The sequence below is a fragment of the Rhinatrema bivittatum genome, chromosome 3 (genome assembly GCF_901001135.1).
Source record: "Rhinatrema bivittatum chromosome 3, aRhiBiv1.1, whole genome shotgun sequence".
NCBI lineage: Eukaryota > Metazoa > Chordata > Amphibia > Gymnophiona > Rhinatrematidae > Rhinatrema > Rhinatrema bivittatum.
The window spans coordinates 276,210,562-276,233,903 of record NC_042617.1 but is presented as its reverse complement, the minus strand read 5'-3'; the positions used below and the strand labels follow the sequence as shown (position 1 = coordinate 276,233,903).

Here is a 23,342-nt window from a genome sequence, read left to right as displayed (position 1 = left end):
CCAAAATGGGCTCAGAGGGCAATTTGACGGAACACCCAATAGATTCAATTAGTTCCCTTGACAGACAATGGAAAGAACCCACTGGGGTCCAAGGTTATTCTGGGCCACTGGTTTGCGAAAAACCACAGCCTCCAATGTCTTGGGTACGGACAACTGGCCTACATTCTCTACGACCCAGTCAAAACCCCATCCCTGGAGCTAACTGAGGTGCCGGCTGGGACGGCCACAGGAACCTTGATGCTGTTGACAGGAACAAGGGGGTGGAGGATAGTTCTTCCTCTAGTGAAAGAAAAGATTTCCTCTGCCCTGATCTCACTGACCTCCTAGCGAAGGAGAATGGGTTTAGAGTGCTGGCGGAGAGTTGTTGAAGTGTTTCATAGTGGTCCTAGAGCTGGGCCACCGCATCCCTCACCCTATCTCCGAAGAGATTCTCCCCAGTAAATGGCACATCAGCGAGTTGTTCCTGTACCTCCCACCAGAGATCAGAGGCCCACAGTCATGCTATTCTGTGGGTGCAGATTCCTGTTGCAGGGACCCTCGGTGCAGTCTTGAAAACATCGTGGGTCGCTCAGACCTATTTTCTGCATCCCAGGCCCTTAGGCACCAGTGACATGAGTGTGTCCTGCTGCTGTTAAGGCAGCTGCTTGGCCACCTCCTGCACCTGCTTCCAGATGTCCCGCGAGTACTGGCTCATGTAGAGCTGATAGAAAGTGATGCGGGCAATGAGCATGGGCCCTTGAAACACTTTTTTCCCCAAGAGTGTTCAACGCTCTGTGGTCCTTCTACGGGAGCGCTGAGGAATTGGTCTGAGAGTGCTTGGGTCTCTTGAGAGCGGATTCAACCACCACAGACTGGCAGGGCAGCCAACGTTTATCAAATCTGGCAGCCTTCTGAATGAAGTAATCCCCGTCAGCCTTCTTGATAACAGTAGCACTATATAAGGGGGTATTCCCAGATCCTCAGCAGCATCTCCTTATGAATATTGTGCACCAGGAACTGCACGATCTCCTTAGGAGGCTCCATGAACTGGAGGATTTCAAGCATTTTATGCTTGAGATCCTCACAAACCTGCAAATGTTAAGTCCTCAGGCGGAGACTTCCTTTGCTCTTCTGGAGAAGGGTCTGATAGGAGATCCTCAGAGCCCTCGTCAGAGGACTCCAAGGTTTCATCCCACAGGGGTCATAGGGACCCTCAGCCATACTATAAGTAACAGGGGATGGGGCCCTAGATGCTCAGTCTTTATCCAGAGGTGCAGGCACCAGCAGAGCTGGACAGGGGATTACAGGCCTCGGTGACTCTGCCGGCTGGGCAGAGCTTCCTCCTCCAAGGAACCAGCAACGACCACCATATTGGTAGGGGGAGACTGTAGTGCCCCAACAGGCACCGATGCTATCCCGGAAATAGCCAATTGGATTGGTAATGCACCGATGAGCACACTGAGCTTCTCCAGCGGTGGTTCCAGGATGGACGGTACTGGCCACGGTGCCGTCTGTGCCACAGGACCGATGCCCTGCATCACTCATTCCCACTGCCAGCTGGAGATGAGCTCCAACTCCTCCTTGAATGTTGCGGATGCTAATACCGACTGGAAGGAATGAGGGTGACCAGATCTCTTCGGACCTGCGAGGCAGATTGGTAACTGGCATCAGGACTAATGGAGACAGTCGTGGACCCTGGTACTGATGGAGGATTGGCGCTCCTTGCCGCAGGAGTCGCTTTGCGGGGATCGCAGCATGAGCCGGTGCATCCCTAAGCCTGGCACCATGCATCAACAGGGACTGGTGACTATGCTTCTTCAGCTTCCCTCAATGCTTGGCCCAGTCCTTCCCCGGTGCCAAGGTCGATGACAAGGAACCAGATGTCCTCGGCCTGGAGAAGATCGATGATGGTCAGTCTCCAGCACATCTATCTGCCAACGGCACTCCCGGAACAGATGGTCCTGCTGATGCTGATGGTGTGGTATCCACTGGTGCGCTCAGAGGTCCTTCGATGCTGATGGCTCGGTCTTCCTTGGCCCGAAGAAGTGTTCTATCTTATTGAGCCGAAGAAGACATCCCTTTGGTGTCATTTGCGTGCATAAGCGTCAACCCCGGACGTCATGCAATGCCTCCAGGCATAGGATACATGGGGGTCCGTAATGGACATGGTCCTCGGGCACACAGGGCATCAACGAAACACAGACATGGCCATGACGGGTGGAAATAAAAGGGACGCAAACCAATAATGATGGCAGCGGGCACTACTGCTGCAGGAGAATGGCCCACGAAAGTAAACTTACCAGAAGTTCGAAAATCCTGAGGGACCCGGCATCGAACCACTGCGAGGAAAACCCGTGAAAATGTGAGAAAGAGAGAAAAAAGGTAATGTTTTCCACAAGGCCAAAAAGCCAAATTGAGCTCACTCACGCAGCAATGCTTACAGCTCCGCGGAAAAAGAGAGACTGGAGAGAGACCCCACATGGATGTGTGATACAGGGCATGCTGGGCATGCTCAGTGAGTCAAGTCAAAGTTTTAGAAACTCTGACATTTTCCATTTTGGGGCTCTGATGATGTCACCCTTGTGTGCGGACTACCATCCTGCTTATCCTCAGAGAACTCCATGCTGAGTCTATCATTTTATCCACACTCTACTGATCTCTGCTCACGTTAGGTAGTAACATCTGACCCTCGCACCTGTGGCCTCTGGGACTTGCTTTGTGCTTCCATTCACTTACCCATCCTGCACCCTGATGGTTCTGCTTGTGATCTGAGAGACACACTGACCCCCAAACTAGTGGCTGTGCATGTGGCTCAAGCTGCAAACATCTACGGAATATATCTTGCCCCACTGAGGCCAACGAACTAGACTGAATGGAAAAAGGTTGATGGGGATGGTGCTTTGATGTCAGCATTTTTGGGAGGGGGAACATGTTTTGAGTGATGTCATCACTAGTCTTGGCCTACTAGCTGAAAGAACATTCCTGCAGGCTCAGACTTGCTGTAACAAAATGCACAACCAAAGCATAGTCAAATCTACAGTGAGGAGTCATGTTGTTCCCAAGACTGCAATATCAGCAACCTTGGCTGAGCAAGTAACAAGTCACAAATACAGGGATTGGGAGAAATCTAATTACTCTAGATTAAATCAGGAAATAAATGGAACTCTTAATACTCCAGAATTTCCTGCTAATAGATTCCAATGCAAGTCCCCAATCTCTGTCAGGGCCCCCCTTCAGATGCAAACACCCACCTACTGCTGCAGTCTGCCCATTTTCAGCTGCCATCATCAGTGAGGTCCTTCCTGAGTGGTCAGTGGCATTCACCTTAGCCTGGGTACGTAGGAGCAGCTGTAACCCATGGATGTTATCTGCAAAGGCAGCAGCGTGAAGAGGGGTCCTGTAAAGAGACAAGATTATGTGACTTGTGCAAGAGATGCTACAGCCCCTTGGTTCCTCCATCCTGGTAGCAGAAAAGGAAAATTGGTTCTTACCTGCTAATTTTCGTTCCTGTAGTACATCAGATCAGTCCAGACAGCTGAGTGTTGCCTCCCCTCCAGAAGATGGCGAGAGAAGGTTTTGACAGACACTGCCCTTAAGTTGAGGTGCCACCTGCAGTCCGTCAGTATTGAACTGTACCCAAGCCAGATGAAAGGAATACAACTCACACTATGTACAAATTTCCCCCCAAAAGAGCAGAAGGAAGAAACTTTGAAAAAACTGATTGAGAACTGTTACCTGCATTACACGCCTGCGCGGGATCAGAATCTGAAGCCAAACTCTGAACGAGCGGACTCTCCAACTCTCCTAACCCAACCTGGGCGGGAGTCTGGACCGATCCGGTGTACTACAGCAACGAAAATTAGCAGGTAAGAACCAAATTTTCCTTTCCCTGTACATACACTGATCAGTCCAGACAGCTGGGATGTACCAAAGTTTTCTTACAGAGGGTGGGCTCCCGAGAGTACTGCTCAAAGCACCCTGTCACCAAAACTCCCTGCTTCTGGGGCCTGGACGTCAAAACGTTAGTGCTTGGCAAATATATGCAAGGACTTCCAAGTAGCTGCCCTACAGATTTCCTGAGGCGAAACCTGTCGACACTCAGCCCAAGAGGCCACCTGCGAACAGGTAGAGTGGGCATGAAGTTCAACCGGCTCCGGCCAGCCTTTTGTAATATACGCAGAGCTAAATGGCCTCCTTCAACCACCGAGCAATAGAGGCCCTTGACACCTTTTGTCCTCGCCTCGGACCGCTCCACAGCATGAAAAGATGATCAGACAGCAGAAACTGTTGGTAACCTCCAGGTATCGTAACAAAGCCCGCCTCGCATCCAACTTCCGCAATTCCTTGGATTGGGTGATTGGAGGATCCGAAACCGGGAAAGAAGGGAGCTCTACAGACTGATTCAAATGGAAAGATGTCACCACCATAGGCAGAAAAGAGGGAACCATTCTCAAGTACACTCCCGAAGCTGTAATCCGCAAGGATTCGCGACAAGAGACAGCCTGAAGCTCTGACACCTGCCGAGCCGAGGAAACAGCCACCAGAAGAAATACCTTCAAAGTGAGATCTTTTAGCATCGCATGCTTTAAAGGCTCGAACGGTGACGCACACATGGCCCTCAAAACCAAATTGAGGCTCCAGGAAGGGCAAGGATTCCGAACAAGAGGACATAAATGTTTTAACCCCCGAAGGAAGCGAACCACATCCGGATGAGACGCCAAACGAATGCCTCGCACAACCTCCCAAAGGGAACCTAGTGCTGCTACATGACCTCGCAGGGAATTAAAGGATAACCCTTTCAAGAGACCATCCTGCAAAAAAGGCCAAGACATCACCCATGGAGGCATGGGTTGTGTCCAACCCATGGTCCACACATCAAGATTCAAACACACCCCAAACTCTGACATACGCCAGGGAAGTAGAGGTCTTCCGGGACTGCAAGAGAGTAGTAATCATCGCCTTCCTCCTTAGGCGCACCTTCTCAAAAGCCAGGCCGTGAGACAGAAGAAATCCGGCCCTTCCAAACAGGCCCTTGGCGGAGGAGGTCCGGCAGGATTGGAAATCATAAGGGACCGTCCACTATCGGGTTGACCAAATCCGCAAACCACGGATGTCTCGGCCATTCTGGAGCCATGGGAATCACGTCTCCTCGGTGTGCCTCTACTTGGCGCAACACTTTGCCGACCAGCGGCCATGGAGGAATCACATAAAGCAGAAGATCCAACAGCCAAGGGAGGACCAGAGCGTCCATTCCTTCTGCTCCCGGCATAGACAGAAAAATTGCAGGACCTTGGCGTTGCGAAAGGTCGCCATCAAGTCCATGCAGGGCTGGTTCCACCTACTGCATATGAGACTAAAAGCACAGTCCGAGAGCTCCCACTTTCCGGGATCCAGTTGGTGACGACTGAGGAAATCCGCCTGAACATTGTCCGAGTCTGCAATATGAGAGGCTGCTATCCGCTTGAGATGCAGTTCTGCCCAGTTGAACAACTCCTGGGCTTCTAGGGCCACCACTCTGCTCTTGGTGCCCCCCTGGCGATTGATATAGGCCACTGTTGTGGCGTTATCCGACAGGATCCTCACTAGCCTCCCTCCACCAGTGGGAGGAGAGCAACATCCACTTTTGGGATCCTAAGAAGGTCCAGGGCATCCTCCAGAAGCAGGTATAGTCTGTCCATGGCTCTACTTACTTTCAAACCCGCTTTTCCGGGGTATCCCACTCCCGGAAAAGCAGGGTGGTGACCGAAGCATGAAAGGGAAAAGCTGTGGTTGAACCCCGGAGGCCCATCATGGGATCCATGGCTCCCAACGCTGTGTTCTCCTGGGGAGCCTCAATGCCCAGCTCCTCCAGAACTGCAGGAATCAGGGGGGCCAGTTCCTCTCCCCAGAACAAACATCAACCTTGGATCATCTCCGGCCAGCAGCAGACATCAGACTGGGACTGATCAGGATCCGGGTCCACCCCAACGGAAGGTCCCTCCGGAGGATCCGCACCTTGTACAGGGGCAGGATCGGAGGGCACAGTGGGAAGCACGGACCTTACCGGGCGAGAAAGCTTGGAGACTAATGCCCTCTCAGGCTTCAGAGGTCCTGCAGGGACTGGAGCCACAGCCCTGTCGTGGCTGTGAAGCGTCGTAGCGCTTTGAAATCTTGAAGGAGCCGTTTTTATGTCTGCGATGCTTAGCAGAGCATCTGACCCAGAAGAATTTTTTTTTTTTTTTTACACAAAGACACAAAATCAGAAGAAACAGAGGACGAGGAGTCTAAGCCTTCCCAAGGCCTCCCCCCACCCCCGCAGAGGCCCCAGCTTGTGGTGACGAGGGCGGGAAATCCCCTCCCCCCCCATCCGCGCAAACATGGACAAAATGGCCGCCGCTCCCGCGCTAAGCGGGAACGGATCACCCAACTGTTCTTGTACCGAAGTGAGCCTCCCAGGCTCTAGGCAAACTGAAGATTTTCTCCCCACAGCGTGCTCAGAGGGTCACTCCCCTCCAGGGAGGCACTCCGAGCACAGACTGTTGTGCGAGAGATGCGTGCGCGGCACCATAAGCCACACCACGCGGCATTGCAGGAAAGCCAGGGTGGGCTGGAAGGGAGGAAAAAACTGTATGGGAGGCGTCTAAAAGAGCAGCCATCGGGAGAGGGACGTCCGGAGCCTACCTGCACTCAGATGGGTAGAGTCTTGTAGTGTTTTTTTTTGGTTTTTTTTTTTTCCAATTAACGAAAAACTTTAATCTAGCTTGGCTGCAAGCTCTCAATGTCCTCCGGCAGGATGAGTGAGCCGGGCTCCTGGGTACGACTGCCAGAACGGGGGGAGGGGGTTTCGAGCTACCTGGTCTCCGACCCTTTGCTCGAAAGCCTCAAATACCAGGGGGGATGGTCTCACCGGGTCCTACCAAACCTCCTGGGAGGCAGTAGATTCCACTTCCAAGAAAATTGCTTCCTCCTCTTTTTTTTTTTTTTTTTAACTTCAGACTGCAGGAGTTTTGCACCTCCACCATCTGCTGGAGACAGAAATACTGACGGACTGCAGGTGGCACCTCAATTTAAGGGCAGTGTCAGTCAAACATTTCTCTGTCTCCATTTGCTGGAGGGGAGGTAAAACCCAGCTGTCTGGACGGATCTGGGTATGTACAGGGAACTCACATCTGCAATGTATTCCAGGAGCATATACCTTTGGATGTTTCTCAGTGCAGACTTCCCCCCACAGCCCCAACCCAACAAGATCTCCAAGCCCATCCAGTTTGTGCAGGTCCAGCTGCTCTTTACCTTCCTTTGGCATCTATGCTGTTCACAATCTTGGCACCAAGTGCTTCCACCAGCATTTCTGCCGTACTGTCCTGGTTGTTAATGCTGCAAGAAAAGAAGGAAGACAGAGTTGGAGAGTCTGGGTCTCATATACTTCAGTACATTAGCTTGTATTCCTTCACCAGGGCTCAAAACTGCTGGAGGAGCTTCTCTCGAATAATAATCCATTTCCTTTTCCAAAGCCATAAACTCCATCACCTGGGCTTTGAAAATCAACTCATCTATGGAGAGTGGATTTTTTTTTTTTTTTGTACAGTTGGCGAGCAGGTTTGGACTATAGCACTGGGGCCAGGAGGGGAACGTTTGCATCTTCAGCCTAATTGAAGTTGGCCCCCAAGAGGGAGAGCAGCAGTTTCAGCCCCCGATGGGGACCTGAAAGGCAGCAGCTTCGTGGGACCTTCTGCTGCACTGAAAGCAAGGCAACTGTGGAGCCAGCTGGCATTAATGGGAGAAACACAGCTCATGGAAGGAAAAGTTGAGAAGGGATGATAAATGCATTTCTTCCACAGACAGTAAACTTCTACTACCCTCTTGGAATTCTCTTCCATTTCATCTACAAATGGGAAGGATGCATCTTAGAGTAAAATAACCATGCAGAAAGGAGGGTAAAATTGCAAGCCTGGGAGAAAAGCACATCCTGACAGCTACTGAAAAAAGCAAGTCTACTTACCATAAACAGTGTTTTCTATAGAGAGCAGAATGAATTAACCATGCTGTTTGGGTGACCATCAGGGCAGCACCAGGCAGAGCTGTCTCTTTAAGCAGGCGCAATAGTTTCTACATGAACAAGCTTTCTAGAAGTCTCTTCAGGTCATATCAAAGCGAAAAAATCATCCAGAGTATGTAGGGAAACTATTCAGGGAGGAAGGACTAGAACACATGGCTAATTCATCCTGCTGTCTACGGAAAACACAGTTTATAGTAAGCAAACATTTTTTTTCCATCGATAAGCAGGCTGAATTAGCCATGCTGTACGGGGAGTCCCAAACTGAGGGTTGTGAACCACACATACCCTTCAGGAAAGAGCTTAATAGAGTTTTTTTTGTTTTACACAACCCAGACTTCTCTGTGGACAGCATACGACTGGATGATATATGATGCAATACTTCTCCTCCCATTGCTCCATCTGCATTAGCCTGTTCATCTAGACAATAGTGTGATGTGAACCTATGGATGGATGACCACGTGGCCGCTTTGCAGACTTCAATAGGCACATTAACCAGATGCGCTAAGGAAGCTGCCATTGCTCTGACTTGGTGTGCTTTCACAGGATGGAAAGAGTAAGGGATCGTGTCACATACTGTTGAATTCAAGCTGTAATCCAATTGGAGAGAATTCTCTTTGCAACAGGCATGCCCAATCTGTTTGGGTCGGAAGACACAAAAAGTTGACAAGATTTCCTATGACTTTGTGTTGACGTTTATAATAGGCCAAGGCTCTCTTGCAATCTAGTGAATGCAATTTTTTCTCTTGCTTATGTCTATGTGGTCTTGGAAAAAATGTGGAAAGTGTTAATAGATTGATTTATGTTAAAAGCGGAGACCACCTTTGGAAGGAATTTTGGATAGCTTTGAAGAACCATTTTGTCATGGAAGAATTGCAGGTAAGGTGGGAAGGGTACTAGGGCTTGCAGTTCACTTACTCTTCTTGCTGACATAATTGCCACTAAGAAGATAATGCCTCTCGAAAGTTTCTAACTTGGAAAGTTATCTAGTGGTTTGAAGGGTGGTTCTATCAGATCCTGCAGTATGATGTTAATATCCCAAGGTACTGGAGGCTTTTGTATAGGGGACCTTTAGTGCAGATGTCCTTTCATGTATCATGAAACAAGAGGATAGTGCGATTATGGAACTTCCCTCCTCCAAAACATGATAAGAGAATACAGCACTCAGGTGTACTCAGATGGAAGAAGTTGCGAGACCCTTTCCGGAAAGTTAGTGGAGGTAATCCAACAGTAGTCGAGGCTCACATGTGAATAGGTTTATGGACTGTTCCTCACACCATCTGGTGTTATCACTTCCATTTAAAGGAAAAGTTACGACAAATGGATGGTTTCCTTGCTGAGACTATGTCGTCAAACTTCGGATAATAGGTGGAAATGCACTAAAATTGCATGCTCAATTTCCACGCTGTGAGATTGAGAGAAGGGTTAAGGGTTGGGGAGTAACCCTTCCTCCTGAGTGAGTAGGGATGGAGCCATCCCCAGGCTTCGTGGAGGCTCTGTGAAAATTGAATGAGATATGCATACCATGGTTGTCTGGGCCATGCTGAGGCTTTCAGTATCATCTTGGCCCTGCCTTGCATGCATTTTTGTATCCCTTTTGCTATGAGCAGAATTGGAAGGAAGGCGTAAAGTAGCCCTTGGGACCAAGAAATTAGGAAAGCATCCAGTGCTTCCCTGTACTGGCTTGGGTAAAAACAGCAGAAAAGGGGTGTCTTCCTGTTCTGTTCAGTTGTGCATAGATTTATCCAAGGTTGGCCCCAGCAGCAGAATAATTTGTTTGTGATGGATTCAGACAGAGCTCATTGGTGAGGCCAGAAGACTCTGCGGAGTCTGTCCACCTCAGTATTTGAAATTCCTGGAAGGTAAAATGCCTGGAGAGCAGCCCAGTAGATTTTTGCCGGCTCCATATATGGCTAAAGTCTCCTTGCAGAGGGGACCAAGTCTCTGTCCCTCCTTGTTTGTTCAAATAATACCTTGCGACTTGGTTGTTGATATGACTCATGAGTTGAGAATGGAGAATGTGCTGGAACACCCTGAGGGCATGAGGCACCGCTCTCAGCTCTAGGAGATGTATTCAGCAATGTGACTCTTGGAGGGATCACAATCCTGCATTTTGAATTGTAGAAGATGCGTGCCCCAACCTCAGGTGGAGGTGTCCGTGGTTAGTATAAATTGATGCAGTTGAAGAGAAAGTCCTGCTTCCAGTATGCCCGGACACAGCCACCATTTGATATCAGTTTTCATAAAATTGGTTATCACAACTTCCGGCGATGGTGCCACGAGAGACGGGAGTGCACAGGTAGAGCTCCACGGCCCCACTCCCCGAATTCACTATTAAATGCCCAATCTCTTGCGCTAAAAACTTTTCATTTCGCTTGCCGGGAGTCCCTTACGTTGCCGGTCACACGCTCGGGGAGCTGCAGGCAGGATCAGGGGAAGGCTTGCGCTACAGCTGTTCTCTTTGGGCCCACCGCGTGAGTCTGGGAAGATGGCGGGGGCCCTTTCCTCTTGATCTCTATGCCGCGTGGTCAGGCGGCTGAAGTATTTCAGGCTTTCTTCGAGCCTGGGAGTTTAAACGGCGGCGATCATTGCTCCAGCTACAGGGAGACCCTTGGGACGCTGGATATACACTTGGGGAGCTGCAGGACGGATCGGGTGAGAACTTGCTCTGCATCCCTTCTCTTCGGGCAAGTCGCGAGAGCCTGGAAAATGGCGGGGGCCCTATGCCTTTGAATTTTGTGCCGCGTGGGTCCGGTAGCTGAAGCAACCCAGCTTTCTTTGTGCACGGAGGATTACGCAGCGGTGACTACTGCTCCGACTGCTGGGAGACCTTTGGGATGCCGGATGCACGCTCGGGGAGCTGCAGATCAGGTTGGGTGACAGTTTGCGCTGTATTCATTGCGAGAACACGGGGAGGTGGTGAGGGCCTCTCTCCTCGCCCTTTGATCCTGTGCTGCGTGGTCCGGCGACTAATGCATTCCTGCTTCCTCCACGTCAGGGGGATTAAACGGAGGCAAACCCTACTCTGATTGCTGGGAATCCCTTGGGGTGCTGGATATAAACTTGCGGAGTTTGAGCTGCACCCATTCTCTTCGGAACCGCTGCAGGAATGCGGGGGAGTGGTGGAGGCCTTCTTCCCAATCTCAGCTTCCCTGAATCCCAATTTCCTCTGAGCCAGAGTGACTGGACGGCGGCACGATACTGGGCATGCGCAATCGCAGCGGCCGCTGCGCCAACGACCGCAGCACTCACTGGCATGTGTTGTGAAACCTAAAATGGCTGCATCATCTGCCAGTGAAAATGTGACATCCTCTTTCACGGAAGAGGCCCTGACACAGATTTCTCAGCGAGTTACCGAAGCTTTAGACGGTAGGCTTATTAAACTTCAGACCTCTATAGAGGACATAAAATCTGTTATGGAGAACCAATCCAAGCGCCTGGATACGGCTGAGGCCACCATCTCGGATCTTGGGGACCGGGTTTCTGACTCAGAGACACGTGGAGGAACTGCGTACCCAGCAGCGCAAGCTCCTGAACAGGGTGGAAGAACAAGAGGATCGAAGACGTTGGAACAATTTGAAAATCATTGGACTCCTGGGGCAAGTTAAGGATGGGGAATTGCGACACTTCATAGAGAAATGGCTCCCAGAGCACATCGGGCTGGATTTGGCGGATGAGCGCTTACAGTGCGAAAGGATTCATCGGGTGGGCCCTCCGTGTGAAGGAAATGGCAGGCCTCGGCCTGTAATGGCACGTATCCTGCACTGGGAACATAAAACACAATTGGTGCGGGCCTTCTGAAAAAAACCAGCGGTAGTGTACCAGCATAGCCGTATTTTGCTGTTCAATGATTTTTCAGCAAGCACTGCAGCTCAGCGGAAATTATTTCCAGCCTATATGGAGCTCCACAAACGGGGCTGTATCTCGCAAAGTTATGCGTCCACCATGACAATAAAACTAAGGATGCAGCAGAAGGCTTCCTCAAGACTTTACCATGCCACGAGGAAGAGTGAGGCAGGAGTGTCTTGTGTGCGGCTCCCGGTCCCTATATTGGGCACGGTTCCGTTAATATGACCACAGTGACTATTGTGTTGTTCTAAGGATCAGCGAGGTAGCTGCACTAGGGGGTTATCCTGTTGCCTGCATCTTGGCTCACTGAGTAGTGAATTTGGAACCTGGTGAAAGTTGTACTGCCTGTCCTGGTGGAGGTGACCTACCATCTTGCCTCTGGTAGTGTGGCACTGGAACGATTTCTACTGGGCGAAGCGTGGGTGATGGGAGATATCTCCTTTATTACCTGTTTCTGGGATTTATTGTTTAACTTGCGTTCAGTGATATAATGATAGAGGCCACTACTGTTTTTCTGATGTTTGGCTGGGGCCTGTTTCGTTACTACACATGATCTCTTGATGCTTGCTAGGAGGGGAATTTCCGGATGGAAGGGAGCAGGGCTAGAGGAGGGCGCCCCAGACCCTGCTGTTTTATGCAGGGTGGGGTACACCAGTACCTCATAGAATGTGGAAGTATGGTGATACGGAAAGTGTGGTTGGTGAGGATGATTGTGGCACATTTAAAACTAATCGAAGAAAGTTCTTTTTCACTCAACGCACAATTAAACTCTGGAATTTGTTGCCAGAAGATGTGGTTAGTGCAGTTAGTATAGCTGTGTTTTAAAAAGGATTGGATAAGTTCTTGGAGGAGAGGTCCATTGCCTGCTATTAAGTTGACTTAGAAAATAGCCACTGCTATTACTAGCAACGGTAACATGGAACAGACTTAGTTTTTTGGTACTTGCCAGGCTCTTATGGCCTGGATTGGCCACTGTTGGAAACAGGATGCTGGGCTTTATGGACCCTTGGTCTGACCCAGTATGGCATGTTCTTATGATCTTGATGGATTGGAATGTGAAGGTAGGCTTCGGAGAGGTCCAGGGAGGTTAGGAACTCTCATGGTTATACTGCCATTATTACAGAGCGAAGAGTCTCCATGCGGAAGTGTAGAATCCGCAGATGATGGTTGACATCTTGAGATCCAAGATGGGTCGGAATGATCCTTCTTTCTTGGGAACGATAAAATAGAAGGAATAGCGCCCTGTATTTTGTTGGGGCATAGGAACCGGAGTTATTGCCTTCAGACTGAGTAGTCTTGTCAGAGTGACTTCCACTGCCAGTCTCTTGGTGTGGGAGTGGCAGGGTGACGACATAAATTTGTCCTGAGGGATGCTGTGGAACTCCAGAGAGTAACCTTTTCGAATGATGTTTAGTACCCATTTGTCAGACATGATCTCGACCCATCGTTGATAGAGGAGGGAAAGTCGACCCCCTATTTCCTCTTCCTGTGGATGGGTCGTCCCATTCTCATTGGGGAGTACGGCCTGAGCCTGCCCCCGCCCCCAGGCCTGTTCCTCTCTTGGTTTGTCTGTTCTGAAAGGGCTGAGACCTTCCTGAGGGCCGAGTGTGGCCTGGAACTGTGAGTTCCTGTAAAGGCGAAAGCGTTGAGAGCCCCCGCTCCTAGTTCTTCTGGGGGAGGGGCGCTGGGATCTTTTACCCCTGTCCTGCAGTAGCCGAGGAACTGGAGATTCGCCCCACTTGCTGGCTAACTTCTTCAATTCGCTTCCGAATAAGAGAGATCCTTTAAAAGGCAACCTTGTGAGGTTTGCTTTAGAGGTCGCGTCCGCAGACCAATTCCGCAACCATAACTGTCTTCTGGCCGCCCCTACCGAGGCTAGTCCTCTGGCAGAGGTACGCACCAGATCTGAGCTTGCGTCGGTCAGGAAGGCTGCTGCAGGTTCAATAGTTTCACTGGTATATGTTCCTGAGTTGTTTGCCTCTCTCGAGAGGAGCAAACAGGAAAGTGCCACCAGTGCACAGCAGGAAGCAATCTGCAGTGTCATTGCTGTTGTGTTGAAGGCCTGCTTAAGGATGGATTCTAATCGTTTATCCTGAGTATCCTTCAATGCAGCCCCTCCCTCAACGGGAATGGTTGTTCTCTTTGAGAAGGCACAGACCATGGTGTCCACTTTCGGAAAAGGCAGGCGTTCCTTGGTTGTTGGTTCCAGAGGGTACAAGGCTTCCAAGGCCAGACCTCCTTTAAAGTTGGCCTCCGGGGCATCCCACTCCAGGTCGATCAGTTCCTGGATGGCTTCCATCATTGGGAAGTAGCATGAGGCTTTACTAAGGGGCACCAAGTTGGGGTTCTTCTTTGGTTCCACCATAGGATCCGTGCCTGGGATCCCCAGAGTTTTCAGAGTCTGGGAAACAAGGGCTGGTAATTCATCCCTGTGGAAGAAGCGAAGCATGGTTCTGTATGGTTCCAGGCCTGGAGGGATTTCTCCTTCTTCCAGAGAGCTGCCATCATGATCTGAGGTATCCGGGTCCCCGTCCAGGAAATTCTTGCAGGTCGATACAGTAAGGCCACGTTAGAAAGAGTGCGGCAGTGCCGGGCGCACCCTCGTTCGCTGCACGCACAGTCCTGCTCACATACCGCTCGATACTCTATTTAAATTGCTTGCAAATGCAAGCTGCGTCTGCGAAGCGTTAGGCGAAGCGTTAAGCGCCTATACAGTAAAATGGGTTGCGCGGGCCTAATACAGCGCCTATACAGCATCCTGGGTGCGCTGGTACCTGTCATTTCAAATGTCATTTCAACTGACATTTGAAATGACAGGTACCAGGAAGTGGATGGTTCCCCCCCTCCCAAAGCAAGGTGCAGGGCGAAAATTAAAACAAAAGGGAATAAAGTGTAAAAAAAGTAAACTTACTGGCGGGCGCGCGACGGCCGCCGCGATGAACGCGCGCCCGCCAGCTCCCGCCTCGATGACCTCACGCCTGCCCGCCCGCGTGGAGATGGGGGATTCGGAAAGTGACATCCAAGGTATTTATACCCATTTTAGGTTTTTAGGTTTTCTTTTGTGGGAAAGTTTGCCGTCTACCCTTAACCCTTGCCTCTAACGCAGGGGTAGGGGTAGGTGGTAAGTTAGCAGGTTAAACGCGGGGCAAAATGGCAGGGTAAAATAGCAATAGTCGGGGCACGCGTAACTGTATGGGAGGGAATAGCTAATTCGCTCGTTTACATCTGATATACGTGCCGCGTGCGGAAGGGGTTACCCGGGAATTTAAAGAGGGGGTAAGAATCGGTTAAAGGGGATTGTGTACCGCAGGAAGGGCTAACGCGGCTGGAAAGTGAGTAGAAAGCAGGTTAGGAGCAGGGTAACCGTGGCCGCACTTTACAGTATTGAGCTGTTGGTTAGGCGAGGCATGTCTCGAGGCATCCAAACAGGGCCGGGAGGATCCTGTGCTTCCGGCAGGGGTTGAACCCGGGCTGATTGTGCCTGAACGAAGGCTTGCAGCCCCTGGAAAAATTCTAACCAGGAGAAGGTACCTGGGTCCATGTTAACCCCGGGGGAGTCGGAGTAGGGGCCCCTGAGGTGCCCTCTTGTGAGATGCCAGTTCGGAGTTGCATAGATCTGGAGTTCTATCGTATGTAGTAGTTCCGGACCCATCCTCCGACAGTGAGGGACCAGGCTTTGGTCCCCCCTGGGCTTCTTCGCAATGATAACACAGGCAGGACTCCAGTTCAGGCTGTGCAAAGAGTGCCTTCTGGGCTTCTTGGACACCGTTTCCATTGCCTTTATGTCTAGGCGCACAGGTAATGTGCTTCAACATGCGCACAGTTATGAGTGAGCACAATGCGCGGTTGAGTGCACAGCTAAGTTGAAGGCGCACAAGTTGGGCACATTGACCGACCAGCCTGCCCCATGAGTACTGCCAGACGAGAAGGGAAGATGGCGCCGATGCCCCATGCGTAAGACGGTGCCCCCTGAGGGTCTCCACGTGTTCGGACCCCCTGCACCAGACCGGGGCCTAGCCCAACCAGGGCTGCTCAACCCGATCGGTGCTCCCTTTTACCTCGCCGGGTGAAATTCGGAATCGGGACGGCACTCCGAAACCCGGAGACCTTAGTTTAAAATTTTCCTCTTACCTGGTCTCGGTGCTTGCCAATCGCGTGCTGGGACGGTCTCCAGCTGTGGGGGGAGAGGGCTTTACCTTCACCGCCATGCTCAGATGTGCACCCACTGCCTTTCAGCCGCTCTAGGGATAAGTTCATGCCGGGGTTACCGGCTACCGGACCAAGGCTCACCTCTGAGGGATATTAAAATCCCCTCAGGAATTCTCAACTGGGGGAGGGACCCCTAGGTATCACCGCAGGAGAGCGGGGCTCATCATCTTGATGGTCCTGAGTCCATCTGGCTACACACTAGGAAAAAGATTTTCCTTAGGAACATCAGAAATGTCCGAACATGTGGAGACGGGGGCATCAGCACCATCTTCCCTTCTCATCCAGCAGTACGCGTGGGCAGGCCGGTCGGTCAATGCACCCAACTTGTGCGACTTTAATATTGTTGGATATTTCTTCAGCCTTCGATACAATGAATCACGAGATTTTAATAAATAGACTTGCTGAGATAGGATTATCAAACATGCCCTTCAATGGTTTGAATCTTACTTAAAAAAAAAACCAAAAAACGATCATGTAAAGTTAAAATTGGAGTCTGTGAATCCGAACAAATTGAACTTGTCCATGGAGTGCCCCAGGGCTCTTCCTTATCCACCAAACTCTTCAACATCTATATGTTGCCATTGTGCAGGTTATTAGCCGGCTTAGGAATCACGCACTATATTTATGCAGATGACGTTCACATCTTAATCCCTATTAATGACACCATTGAAAACACTCACACGAGTCTCTCCCTAAATCAATCAAAAACAGAGATACTACATCTAAAATGGACTATTGTAACACCCTGTCACTAGGCCTTCCAGGTACCACTACCCGTCCGCTTCAACTACTTTAGAACGCTGCTGCGTGACTTTTAACAAACACCAGAAAATATGAGCATATAACCTCAATTTTAAAGGAATTATATTGGTAGCCGATTACTTTTAGAATTAAATTTAAGACCTTAGTTTTAATTCATAAAACAATTTTTAACGAAAAAATTGAATGGTTTAATGCTGCCTTACATTTTCACGCCCCTCATCGAAATCTGTGCTCTGCAGGCAAGGGTCTTCTGACAATCCCATCCCCTAAGCTGGCACACCTAAACTCAGTAAGAGAGCATTATCTCTGGCAGGACCAGGACTATGGAACACACTACCTTTAGAATTAAGACTAGAAGTGAATTCGCAGACTTTAAAAAAAAAAAAAAAAATAAAAAATTTGAAAACATGGCTTTTCCTGGAAGCATATACGTGAAGAGATCAGCATGGATGAGTGCTTTTTAGGTTAGTTTTATTTTTTATAATATTTTATTTTAGGATGTATTACTTTATGGTATTGTAGATCAGTTTTGTTGTTTTATCTTGAAATGTATGTCCTAATTTTACCTTTGTTTCTTATGTATATTATATCTGTTATTTGATGTAAACCGGTGTGAAGCTACCACGAACATCGGTATATAAAAAATAAATAAATGTCAGGGCCCAGTAACTGGAAGCCTCCCGATTCAGATGTTGTGGAGTCCAGTGGCTGAACTAGATAAACTGAAGGGAAAGAAGGAGGCGTAGTCTGAGGAAGCAGCAATGTGAAGACGTTATGGACAATGTCTGTAATTGCTCTACTGTTTGTTGCGAATGCAGAGTGGCATATAGGGTTTTCCTGTTCCAAGCCTTGCTGCTTTTTCCAGTGCCGAATCAAGAGTGAGAGGCAAGAGAGAGCAAATGTGCTGAAGTGTAGGTAGCTTGAAACCCTGTTGTCATAGGGGTAGATTTTAATAAAGTACGCCCGCGCGAACAAGAGTACGCCAGATTTTAATAGATATGCGCGTAGCCGCGCGTATCCTTTAAAATCCGGGGTCAGCGCACGCAAGGCTGTGCAAAATCAGCAGCCTGCGCGCGCCAAGCTGCGCAGCCTGCCTCCCCCCCCCCCCCCACACCTTCCCCTCCCTTACCCAACCCCCCAGCCCTATCTAACCCCCCCTACCTTTGTTTGAAGAGTTACGCCTGCAGGCGTAACTCGCGCGCACCAGCTGTGCGATTCCCTGGCCTGGGAGCAGTTTCGGAGGCCTTGGCCACGCCCCTGGGCCGGAACCACGCCCGCGGCCCCACCCCCGGATGACGCGCCGCCGCGACATGCCCCCCCAGGAACTTACGTGCGTCTCGGGGCTTGCTCATATCTTACGCACGTACCCCTTTGAAAATCTGCCCCATAAAATGGAAGGGAGGAAAAGTGATTGGTGGAACCTGAAGAAATACTGTCAAGAGGTTGATATACTTTTTTGGCATCTTGGGTGGTGAAATTGCTGCCACCAGAATATCCAATGAAGACTGCTCATTCAGGCCAGAATCATGCAATTCCTCTTGTCTAGCATCTGGAGAAGCAGGAGTGAAAAAACAGTCACTAAATGAGCCTGATGTGGGAGGAGAATGGGCCCGATTCTGAGGTTCCTCAGTTCCCTTTTTGGCAAAAGAATATGCTCTGTGCCCATGGTTTTTTTTTTTTCTTTAACGGAGTGGCGTCTGCTGTGACAGAAGCACGCTTGGCTTGGTCTTTTCTGGTGAAAAAGTGGTGATTTCGCCCATGCTCAGTCTCCTGCGTCAGGCAAGAAGGATGTTGCACCTTCTTTTGAGTCATCTTCAGCACTGTATGCACCTTTGTGCGCCCCATGCGCCGCTTTGAGCAATGTAAGCATCCCCTTCTATGCCATATGTGCTGCTTCGTGCTCCATATCACATGCGCCGTATTCGATGCCACGTTCGATGTGCTCAGCACAGGATACGCTGTCAATGGTGAGTGCATGGTCTTTGGTGCATGCTGCGTCTTCTTTGGCGCTTTGTTTGTTGGTATAGCGTTGGAAAAAGCAGGGCCGCCAGAGTTGTTTTGGGCTGAGCTGTGTGCTTGCTCCTTTTATCAAGTTCTGGGCAGTTGCCTCAGAGGCCGGCTGGTGCTCTGGCGCATGAGGCATCGCAGCTAGCCCAGGGAGGACTGGGCTGATCGAAGGAGTTCTACTTCTTCTGGGGACAATAAGGAGACTGACAGTTCAGTCAAGGTGTCCTCAGCCCAGAGTCAAGCTATTTTCTCTGCTCGTTGACTCCGTGCCCTGGGAGGCATTCTCCTACATTCACGGCAATTGGCCTGGTTGTGATCTGGACCTAGGCACAAAACAATAGTTGTGGCCATCCGTGATGGACATAATATGGCCACAACTGCAATATTCCGATTTTTCTCTGTGCCATGGCAGCACTGAAAAGTGCTTTTTGCCGAACTGAGAAATATGTGAAAAAAATCCAAGGAGGAATCAGAAAGGCAGATTCCACGTCTTTGCGAAAAGCGGATGAAAAAAATACTGAGGAAACTTCTAGAAGGCTCGTTAGTGCAGGAACTATCACACATGCCCAGTAGGGCAAAAAACCTTAAACTTTGAGAGACAGCTCCACCTGGTATGACCCTGATAACATCACCCATACAGCATGGCTAATTCAGCCTGCTTATCAACAGAAAATGAAACATGCACCCCTGCATGAAAAAACAAACATTCATACTAACTCAATTTCAGTCAAGAATACAACAAACAAAAATGATCTAAGAGAAGTTGAAAACTTACACTGCACAGTGCAATGGAGTAAAAGGGTTTCCTTCCAGATATGCTAATGGATTGTGTTCAAGTAATAATTCCAGACACTCTTCATGTCCTGAGAAAGAGAGATCAGAATGTGAAATTAGCAGGAGAACGAGAGAGAGAGAGTGAAAATGACAGAGTGTGAATGAACCTCCAATGAGGTACAAGCAGCCTAATGAAATGATGCAGGACATAAGCTTGGAAATTCCCCTCCTCTACCCAGCAGATAGCTCCGTTTTCTATGGCAGATAGCTTATATGGCAGAGGAGTGGTACAGGGATTGTTCTAGCGCTCAGAACTCACCGTTGTAAGAAGCCCAGTGCATTGGTGTGTATCCGCTGTAATCCACAATGGAATCCAGAGGGTCAGTGGAAAGTGCTGCCTGCAGCAGGGTCCTCAGGAGGTCTGAATGCCCGCACGCCGATGCAAAGTGGATTGGAGTCCGCCCCTTGAAATCTCGGCACAACACAAAGGCATCATGGTCTAGCAGGGCTCCCACACAATCCTCACAGCCAGTAACTGCCTGCACCGGGGCACAAAGAGGAGACACCCACAGTGTGAGTAAACCTTCAACAAAATGCTACCAGACATGTCAGACACTTTCCTCAGAGAGATATGTACTCACTCCTCGATGAAGGGTAGTCCTGCCCCTCTTATCTCCAGCATCTGCTGTAGCTCCCTTCTCTAACAACAAGTGGGCACAGTCAACATGGCCACTCATGACTGCCAGCATCAAAGGAGTCCTGTGAAGGACAAGAATACACAGTGAGCAGGGAATGATGTAATGGAATTACTTAGCCTGAGTCTGACTATTCTGGCTGAGGTTGTATTTAGAAGTTAGGCCTTTAGTGAACTCAAGTTCTTACACAGACACACACCACATGATTGTAACTACTGTGATAACTAGTAAACAACAGGTGCGCAGAATCTGATGTGAGGGGGCAGAATTACAAGACAGCCTAGACTGAGTTTGGGAACACTGCATGCATTTCTCATAAAATAGTTTCAAATATACAGCTAGAAAAGGTATAATTGGCAGAGGGACAGACAGCGAGTACCTAACTGAAGAGTAATGAGTGATAATGGCTAAGAGAGGAGAGGAGAGTTTGCTTCCCAGACATAACAGAGCAGATTGATCCTTTGCAAATGGAGAAATTACTTACCTGATAATTTTGTTTGCCTTAGTGTAGACAGATGGACTCAGGACCAGTGGGTTATGCTCCCCTGCCAGCAGATGGAGTCAGATTTCAAAGCAGGCGTCACACTCTACATACACTCCTGCAGTGACCTCAGCCCTTCAGTATTGTCTTCAAAAGCCACTGTGGACATACCATAACCTCTTGGAATCTATTTCCACGCCAGGGGCAAATCCTTGGCACTGTTCAGGGTGGCCGTGGGCAGGATGCTGAGTCCATCTGTCTACACTAAGGAAAACGAAATTATCAGGTAAGTAATTTCTCCATTTCCTAATGTGTAGCCAGATGGACTCAGGGCCAATGGGATGTACAAAAGCTATTCCCCATCAGGACGGGAGGCTGCCCGCAGTCCGGTTAACACCGCCCTTGCAAAGACTACATCCTCTTGGGCCTGTACGTCCAGGTGATAGAAAGCAGAGTTGCTTGACAGGTAAAGCTTGGTCGGAAGAACAGTGGTGAGCCACCTATTACCTGCTTGAACTGACGTCAGAGGGAGGAGCCAAGTAAGGACGCCCATAAAATCGGCATTCTTGGGTGCGCCACTGCCGCCGGCGCGCCGCCAAAGGGGCGCATGCGGCTTTGTTCGGCTTCGTTCGGGCAAGAGAGGACGAGAGAGAAGTTTTATTTTCTTGTTCTTCCCTCTGAGTTATTGGCTGTCGCAGAGGTGTCAACTGATTGCACTGTATAGGTGAGACGAACAGTTTTTGGTTTATTTGATAATCTTTACTGTTGACTATGCCTCCAAAACGGAAGGGGAAAGTTAGTGTGTTTCCTGCCCTACCCCCTATGTTATCTACACAACAGGAAATTGTTCGTTTCATGACCCTTCCTGCATCTAAACCAGCAGCCAAGGACACTGCTGAATAGGGCCAACTGGGAGGAAGGTCCGAATCTTTGGAGGAGGCTTCACTGAGCCCTAATCTAGGTTTACCACCAGAGTGGAGGGAAGTCGAAGGAACTGTGGGAAGTACCTCAACTCAGCTGTCGGTCCCTGATTTGCAAACATCAATTGGTGGGTTAAGGGGAGAGAGAATTGATGGGAGCATGATAGAAGAACTGAGGACTAGGACAACTCAGGAAACTGAGTTAGAAAAAGAAGAACAAGCTACAGCTAGTGGGGGAACTCCAGTGAATTTGACACGCCCAACAGTGGTTACACTGGAGTTATTGTGGGACATGATGGCAGCTATGTCGTCTAATATAAAAAGTCTGGAGAAAAAGATGGACTCTATAGTAGGGTCTAATTCTCAGAAAATAATGAAGATTCAAGGTGTATTAGATAATTCAGAAGTTAGAATTAGGAATTTAGAAGAAATGGGAAAAAAGAATATAGAATTTCAGGTTGCTGTTGTGAAATACAGCAGAAAGCTTCCCAGGCTCGTGCCGCCTGCCCAATGCTACGCAACCATCCCCAAGGTGCCCTTTACCCCCAGAGAGGCACCGGGAACAACAGTCTTCGCGGGAAAGACATGTGCGTGCCCACAGAAAGCACGGCATATCATTGGATCGCCGGGACCATGACTGCTAATCAGCCACCGGAGGACTGGGGAGAAAGGAGAGCAAGGTTCCACTGACAGCCAAAAGTCAAACGCACAAAACTGTTATTTTTAACTTTATGAAGGCAGACAAACTCAGAGAAAAAAAGCACTTCCCTGCAAAATGAAGGCTGGCCGCAGGCTCTGTTTATCTTCCTGAAGGATAAACACTGAGGAAACTGGGACCACCAGCTTTCAGTCCTTCATTGGTGATCAAGGACTGAGAAATAAAGGGTCCCCAAGCCCCTGCTAGTCTGCCTCAGAAACCAGGGGGGGATGGCCCCACCAGGCCCTAGCAATCCCTTCTGTTTTTTTGTTTTTTTAACTAGTCTTAAACTGCAGGTTTTGCACCTGCACCATCTGCTGGAGACAGAGAAATACTGAGAGACTGCAGGTGACATCTCAGGTTATGTTGTAGTATCAGTAAAAGACTGTCTCCATCTGCTGGAGGTGAGGCAAAACCCAGGAGTCTGGACTGATCTGGGTACGTATAGGAAACAGTATGAAGCTGTAATGCTCCTATAGTCATCTGGAGGAACGGTTCCTGACAATGCCTGCAGCTCAGAGATGCGACATGCTGACCATATAGCCACCAGGAACACAGTTTTCATAGGTAATAAATGCAAGGAAAGATCGTGCAGAGGCCGAAAGGAGGACCCTGTCAAAAATTCCAATAATAGATTAAGATTCCAGAAGGGAACCGGCCACCGTAGGGGTGGCTGGAGATGCTTCACCCCTTTCAGAAAACCGGCAACATCCGGATGAGTCGACAGGCGGGTTCTGTTCACCTCGCCCCTGAAACAGGAGAGACCGCTACCTGGACCTTCAAAGAGTTAAGGGTCAAAACTTTATTCAAGCCATCCTGCAAAATGTCCAGAATTAGTGGGATTTTGACCGCCCGAGGAGGGGACACCGCGTTCCTCGCACCAGGCCTCAAATACTCTCCAGACCTGCACATCACTAGGGACATAGAAAACTTCTGA

General features: G+C 49.6%; 1 protein-coding gene across 1 annotated transcript in view; it reads right to left on the bottom strand.

Moving 5' to 3' along the window:
• ANKRD52 (ankyrin repeat domain 52) overlaps positions 1–23,342 on the bottom strand; it is a 184,237-nt gene that overhangs the window by 27,873 nt on the left and 133,022 nt on the right. The window contains exons 20-24 of the mRNA XM_029594706.1: positions 20,254–20,371; positions 19,932–20,151; positions 19,614–19,701; positions 7,249–7,332; positions 3,231–3,376 (exon numbers count right to left, since the gene is read on the bottom strand). Coding sequence (XP_029450566.1) covers positions 3,231–3,376; positions 7,249–7,332; positions 19,614–19,701; positions 19,932–20,151; positions 20,254–20,371 — 656 coding nt within the window. The remainder of the gene's footprint in view (positions 1–3,230; positions 3,377–7,248; positions 7,333–19,613; positions 19,702–19,931; positions 20,152–20,253; positions 20,372–23,342) is intronic.